Source organism: Eutrigla gurnardus, assembly GCF_963514095.1.
Source record: "Eutrigla gurnardus genome assembly, chromosome: 22".
NCBI classification, from domain to species: Eukaryota; Metazoa; Chordata; class Actinopteri; order Perciformes; family Triglidae; genus Eutrigla; species Eutrigla gurnardus.
This window is the reverse complement of record NC_139933.1, coordinates 2,515,375-2,522,874: the sequence shown is the minus strand read 5'-3', so window position 1 is coordinate 2,522,874 and position 7,500 is coordinate 2,515,375. Positions and strand designations below refer to the sequence as shown.

General features: G+C 43.8%; 1 protein-coding gene across 2 annotated transcripts in view; it reads left to right on the top strand.

Annotated features, from left to right (window-relative positions):
* tmem94 (transmembrane protein 94) overlaps window positions 1-7,500 on the top strand; it is a 23,770-nt gene that overhangs the window by 203 nt on the left and 16,067 nt on the right. For both annotated transcript variants that reach the window (XM_084040470.1, XM_084040469.1), the window contains exons 2-4: window positions 3,227-3,618; window positions 6,943-7,062; window positions 7,474-7,500. The exon at window positions 7,474-7,500 is cut by the window's right edge and continues 101 nt beyond it. In XM_084040470.1, coding sequence (XP_083896596.1) covers window positions 3,595-3,618; window positions 6,943-7,062; window positions 7,474-7,500 — 171 coding nt within the window. In that variant the 5' untranslated portion in view covers window positions 3,227-3,594. The remainder of the gene's footprint in view (window positions 1-3,226; window positions 3,619-6,942; window positions 7,063-7,473) is intronic.

Below are 7,500 nucleotides of genomic sequence, written 5' to 3'. Positions count from 1 at the left end.
TGTTAGCATATGCCTTTGACGTGAAGGGAAGAGGACGACTCCGGTTAGCCGTTGATGTGTGGAGAGGACGCTAGCATGAACTCTTTTTGCGCTAGATGTTTTTAGCACGCACGTTACCTTCATAACAAACACACGATGTAACGTCAAGGCTTCTCTACGTTACCCCGGGTAACACGAGCTGTCATCTTACACCCTTTGGAATAACGTTAACTTCACTGATTCACAGTTGTTCATCTGAATAGTTAATTAGCGGTTTAATAGTGTGAGCTACGTGTTATGTTTGTAATATGATGCACGGATGCGTTATTACATGATAATCTGATTGCGACATTATCTGATGATGATGATGATGAAGATGATGTGTCACCTCTCTGACGTCAGCTAATCACTTAAAGTTGATACCTAAGACAATCTCAGGACCTCTATTTCATATTTATATGACGTATAAACGATCTGAACGTAGAAAACACACATCAGTTTTATACTGTTTGAGCTCGGCTGGCCAGGATTAGCTCGCTAAATGTACTTAGCTGGTAGTAGACCTATTTAGGACTGTAGTACACTTATTTAGGACTGTAGGGGACTAAACAGGACTAGTAGTAGACCTATTTGGGTCTCTAGTAGACCTATTTAGGACTGTAGTGGGAGTAAACAGCACTAGTAGTAGACCTGTTTAGTTCTACTACAGTCCTTTACAGGGCTAGTAGTAGACCTGTAGACCTGTTTGGGTCTGTAGTATATCTAAACAGGGCTAGTAGTTGACCTGTAGACCTGTTTGGGTCTGTAGTGGAACTAAACAGGGCTAGTAGTAGACCTGTAGACCTGTTTGGGACTGTAGTAGATCTAAACAGGGCTAGTAGTTGACCTGTAGACCTGTTTGGGTCTGTAGTGGAACTAAACAGGGCTAGTAGTAGACCTGTAGACCTGTTTGGGTCTGTAGTGGAACTAAACAGGGCTAGTAGCAGACCTGTAGACCTGTTTGGGTCTGTAATAGAACTAAACAGGGCTAGTAGCAGACCTGTAGACCTGTTTGGGTCTGTAATAGAACTAAACAGGGCTAGTAGTAGACCTGTAGACCTGTTTGGGTCTGTAATAGAACTAAACAGGGCTAGTAGTAGACCTGTAGACCTGTTTGGGTCTGTAATAGAACTAAACAGGGCTAGTAGCAGACCTACATGGGTCTGTAGTATTATCTAAACAGGGCTAGTAGTAGACCTGTAGACCTGTTTGGGTCTGTAGTGGAACTAAACAGGGCTAGTAGTAGACCTGTAGACCTGTTTGGGTCTGTAGTAGTACTAAACAGGGCTAGTAGTAGACCTGTAGACCTGTTTGGGACTGTAGTGGAACTAAACAGGGCTAGTAGCAGACCTGTAGACCTGTTTGGGTCTGTAATAGAACTAAACAGGGCTAGTAGTAGACCTACATGGGTCTGTAGTATTATCTAAACAGGGCTAGTAGTAGACCTGTAGACCTGTTTGGGTCTCTAATAGAACTAAACAGGGCTAGTAGTAGACCTGTAGACCTGTTTGGGTCTGTAGTGGAACTAAACAGGGCTAGTAGTAGACCTGTAGACCTGTTTGGGACTGTAATAGAACTAAACAGGGCTAGTAGCAGACCTGTAGACCTGTTTGGGACTGTAATAGAACTAAACAGGGCTAGTAGCAGACCTGTAGACCTGTTTGGGTCTGTAGTGGAACTAAACAGGGCTAGTAGTAGACCTGTAGACCTGTTTGGGTCTGTAGTGGAACTAAACAGGGCTAGTAGTAGACCTGTAGACCTGTTTGGGACTGTAGTGGAACTAAACAGGGCTAGTAGCAGACCTGTAGACCTGTTTGGGACTGTAGTGGAACTAAACAGGGCTAGTAGCAGACCTGTAGACCTGTTTGGGTCTGTAATAGAACTAAAGAGGGCTAGTAGTAGACCTGTAGACCTGTCTGGGTCTGTAGTGGAACTAAACAGGGCTAGTAGTAGACCCGTAGACCTGTTTGGGACTGTAGTATATCTAAACGGGGCTAGTAGTAGACCTGTAGACCTGTTTGGGTCTGTAATAGAACTAAACAGGTCTAGTAGTAGACCTGTAGACCTGTTTGGGAGTGTAAACAGGGGAAGTCAGCAGTGAGCATGTCACCATATGATTGGCCCTTTTCCCTGAAGACGCCCTGACATGCCCCAGCAGGAACAACTGTAATGAATGAAATAATATTGTCTCACTTTCACGACTGTCTGTCATTCAGATCCTGTCTGACTGCGCTTGCTTTACCTGCTGTATTTATTTAATCTTACTCGAACCACTTAGTCAGTGCACTCGCTCACCTTTCAGTGTGTCTGGCTCTCTTCTGTTTGGCTGAGCACGGTCAACCCTTTGCCAATGGAGACTGCTGACTCTGGGAGTTCATGGGGTTTTTTGTGCCAGAGGAAGCTGATTATGTGGTTAGAGTGAGTGGCGAGCCCGGTGTCCGCGGATTCAGGGCCTGGGTCGGCTTTTTCAATAGAGCTATTATGCTAACATCTGGGTGCTCTTCGCTGCAGCCCCGGCACCATTCAATATGACATCACTGCAGCTAACTGTGAAAAATAATGTGGAAATACCTGTCAACCGTGGTGTTACTTAACAAACAATATCTTAAAGGTCACATAATGTAAAATGTTTTGAATATTAAAGCAGTAAGTGCTGTATAAATACTGTTAAAGTATCAACCTCGAAGGTCTCCAAAATTTGACGGTCTGGTCTACAGATGATTTCCTCTTTGTGTCACCTTTGCAACCCGTCGCTTAGCAACCGGTTGCAGTTGAGCATAGAAGAGGAAATTAACGTAATGTGATTAAAATGTAGCCAGAGATCACATTTTATTCCTTTTTATTTTAAAATCTGATGGAGGATCGAAGGTCGATGGTCAAAGCTGGTCCGAGTTAGTCTGTGGTCACAGTGCATGAATCAGTCATCAGTCTACAGGAAGTTAATGTGAACCCAAGTTGCCTAGCAACGCAGTCTAATTGAAACACACTAAAGCTGAGCAGCATTTCAGACATACAGGTGAATACAGGTATATTCAGACAGACAGTATGAGACTAATAGAGTTTTTTGAACATTTAAAGCATGGACATATGGTCAAAATCCCAAATACAAAGCTTTACAAATACTGTATCCTTTAATTGAACTTGGTCTTTACTTTGCAATATAGTATACAGACCTGCTTTTAAATGATTCCTGTAATTTTATCCGCAGACTTCTACTTGAGTGCCATGAGGAGGATCCCTGTGCTACACCTGAGCAACAACTAGTCCTCCAAACAGCCCATAGTTCCCTGCTTCTCTCTGCTGGTCCCTGCAGGTGTGCGTGCCTCCCTGTCACACTGGCAGAGGACGCGGGGCAGGAGGTGTTGCCAGGTGGGGGACCAAGGCTGCACCTGCCTGCCTTCTTCCTCATCTTCCTCCGCCCACAGTTGAACCGCTTCACCTGCAGCTTCCACAGGCGGAGGGCCGAGAGGACGGTGCGGCGTCCAGATTCGGACATTGCAGAGCGGCAGCGACGGGGCTCTGCCGGGTGGCGTTGGCTGGTTGAGGAGCGGAGCATGTTGAGTGGCTGCGGTTGCCATGGAGCAGCTGGATAAGAAGCGGGTGAGTTTGGTGGCTTATTTCGGTCGCTTGCTGAACTTGCTGAGGGGAGAATCTAACTATGCTGAGGGGAGAATCTAACCATGCTGCGGTGTCTGTGAGTTTAATTTCTGACAGAGCAGATGTGCTGAAAGATCATGAGAGTAGAGCTGCAACAAAATATTATTAATGCACAGTTAAATGTACGGAGTCACCAGTAGCTAAGGAAACTTAAAGTCAAGCTGAAACGTCATCTTCACATGCATTTTTTTAATTTTAGCATGACTTAAGGAGACTGCCTTGTCATTTATGCTTTTTTTTAATGCTTTGGCGCCAGCAACAGCTTTAACCATGTTAATGACGGTTATCAGTTAAGTCCGTCCCTCCCATTTTAACGTGATATCCCAGGAACACTTAGAGGGTTTTTCTTCAAATGCAAACAAAAACGTCCTAATGCTAATTATGAAAATTCACACAAATGGCCAGTAGCATAAAATGAAGAAGTGATGACATTTTGGACGGACTGGGACGTGAACAAAGACTTTCCTTGAAAGTAATTTGAGTTAAACCCACCCAGAGGGGTCAAATGTTCAAACTCGTGTAGTTAAACATGCATAGGAGAGGTGTTTCACAACTGCATTAAATAAAACAACGTGGCTGCCACTGACCTCTTGCTCAAGAGGCTTTAAGAAAAGCTTTCTATCTCAGTGTTCCCAGCTATGTGTTCTGTTATGTAATCATTAACTCATAACTGTACAGGCAGAAGCATGTAGCCTCTCCCCTTCTAAAGGAGACGTGAATGTAAAAGGCTGGGAAGACCTTTTCTTTTTCTTTTACACATTTGAATTACATGACATAGTGTTGATTGATGTGAGAACATTTCAGTTGGATGGTTATATATCCCATGCTGAATGCATTAGTAATAGACGGGTGAAGAAAGACTCTGGACCAACGAGGTCCTTCTAGGGATTCATGTTTACTTCGGGAAAGTGGAAGTAGAAAGAAGAACTTCAATGGTTTGAAAATGCAGGCAGCGTACGACTGATGGTGTCTTTTTAATGGCATTGCTGTTGTTGTAGAGTTACTTCGGTGTTGTTTTTTAACAGAATAGATGTAATTTTCCGGTATTCTGGTACATTTTAACGTGGTTTGATACTTTTATCTGGTTACAGCATAAGAAAGATATATGGCTACAGTTTGTAAAGTGCTTGGTTCCTATTAAAACGCTGAAACTATAGCAATTGAATCCATGGCTAATTCAGAGGATCTATTTATTCTCACATGCAATTGCAATTTCTGATAGTCAGAGTACATTCTCCAATAAACTAAATTATTTCTAACGTATTATATTATTTCCCATTGATAATTAGTTCTGACAACGTGGGTTGAGTTCTCTATTTAGAGCAAATGTTCTCAAGTGACAGAAATCCACATCCTGGTAATTAACTACAATACATGTCACACTTTTATCTGTCAAAATGGGGAACCCCCCCTTATAAGGGACTACAGTGAGTCCTAAAACCAGGATATGAGTCAGCATTTTTGCAACTCTTTTCTTATTTATTCATGTTTTTTTGGTTGGATGTCTGAAAAAGGCTTTTAGCCTTTGTTTTACAACATAAAATACATCAAGTAAATATTCTTTTGAAGCGTTTACGTGTCTTTATAAAAACATCACCACATCAAACACTAGTCCACCTTTAGCTTTGTTGGTAGTGACGTCACGTGATGTCATGTGACCGTGCTGTGGTCGTTTTTTAGCGTTTTACTTCTGGTGATGGCGTTCACATTTGTAAAATCATAAAAGTGGTGTTCATTTGTGATAAACTGAGTTTATTTTCTGCAAACGTCCCCTTAGCGTTGTGTCGAGGGAAACCGGTGCGATGCTTCTCTGGTTGGCCCGGCAACAACACATCATCATCCCCACCGTCGCTTCTCTGTATACATCCCGACATCAGAGAGGAAAATCGCATAACCAGTGTTATACAGGCCAGGCCGGCATTGTTCTTGGCATCAAAAGACCCCCACCACACACACACACACACACACACACACACACACACACACACACACTATGCTCTGGCCTCGTTACAGCCCCCCCTCGCTCTCTCTCTCTCGCTGTAGTCGGGGGTTTTGCTTAGTTCCCCGGCCCGCTGCTGAACCGAGTTGAACTGAATGAGGCTCCGTCCGTGCCAGAGAGGCAACCAGACTTTGTGTTTTTGAATTAAAGTCCAGCTGGCAGCGTGCACTGACGCTGGACTCCCTGTTGTCTGCAGCCCAGTGACGAGGGGGGAAAATTTGGGTGAGGTCTTGCAGCATCTCCAGCTCTCTCCTGACTGTACAACATGAGCAGTTTGGGACTTCAATTAGCATCTCCAGAAACCAGCTTCTGAAATGTAGGGATTCTCGTCACGTAGCACGGCTGTGCGGTGGAGTTTGCCCTTGTGGCTGAATAGTAAAAAAAAAAAGAGAAAAATACAGATTTTAGTGAAGCAGGTGCAGAGCAGGGTCGTCATGGTGTTGACGATGGGAGAAAGGATCTTCTTCAGGAAGAAAAGCAGTGTAAGTTGTCTTGCTTGTTTCTGTCATTCGTGTCAGTGAAGGCAAAACCGTGTTGCCTGTGTCTGCATGTTAGTATGTGACCATATAGATCCTTCCCAGGTTGTGGCGTTCTCTGCTCTGCTCCGCTCTAATAAGACTGTTTAGCCTCTGCATGTTTACGTCTGTCTAGAGGATTTTCGTTGAGGCTTTGTTCCTCTGGGGAAATGGCAGGATATTTATATCTTGCCTGTGTGGGATGAAGAGCTTGAATGCTGAACCCTGTGTGTGTGTGTGTGTGTGTGTGTGTGTGTGTGTGTGTGTGTGTGTGTGTGTGTGTGTGTGTGTGTGTGTGTGTGTGTGTGTGTGTGTGTGTGTGTGTGTGTGTGTGTGTGTGTGTGTGTGTGTGTGTGTGTGTGTGTGTGTGTGTGTGTGTGTGTGTGTGTGTGTGTGTGTGTGTGTGTGTGTGTGTGTGTGTGTGTGTGTGTGTGTCTTTGTGCTCGTGTATGCGTGGGCCTTTGCGGACACACATCCTCACAGTGACCTGGAGAGTGGGAAAGGTTGCTTTCCCACTAACATTAGATATGGCTCTGTTTCCCTTCCTTTATTATAAAAACATGCTTTTCTTTTTTTTCTTTTACACAGTAAATTAGAGGCCGATATAATCGAGCAGGCCGCTTTGAAAGAATGACTTGTGTCAGTGGCCCGGGTCATAGAGCGGTTCTTATTTATTGCTTATTTAATCACTGATATTAGGTCTTGGTTCTCTTGGTTTTGGCTCTGAAAGCGTTGTTCTCTGGACGGTTGCAGGAGGAGGACCTGGTGACTCTGGGCCTGTCCACTGGCCAGGCTCTGGTGAAGCTCCGGGACCAGCTCAGCACTCTGCTGGAGCAGCACCAGAGGGCTGCAGGTAGACGAGCCTCCGCACAGGTACACCAACACACTCCTACATACATATTCATATCCGTGGTTTTAAAGTCTGGGACGATATAAGAATGTATCGTGGATCAGGATAGTGACTGGAAAAAGCTGTAATTCACTATCATGATCGAGAAGTGAAAACACGGGATACTAAAATAATGTTTACTTATGCAGAGAGACCTGATTTTATGATCATGTTTACTAGAAGATTATATCTTATCTGTGATGCAATAAAAATCTGTATTTGTTTAAGTGATATAAGTATGTTTTAGTGCCATTCTAAGAGTTTTGGGCATACTTTGCATATCAGGAAAATATTGTGAATCACAATGATTATGTCCAGGATGACGGTGAATCTTCATTGATCATTTACTGCATGTTGTTTTGCTCTGATTTGTTGTTTTTTACATGTATTTGTAGGAGCAGTGGGGGACTAGCTTCCTTTAC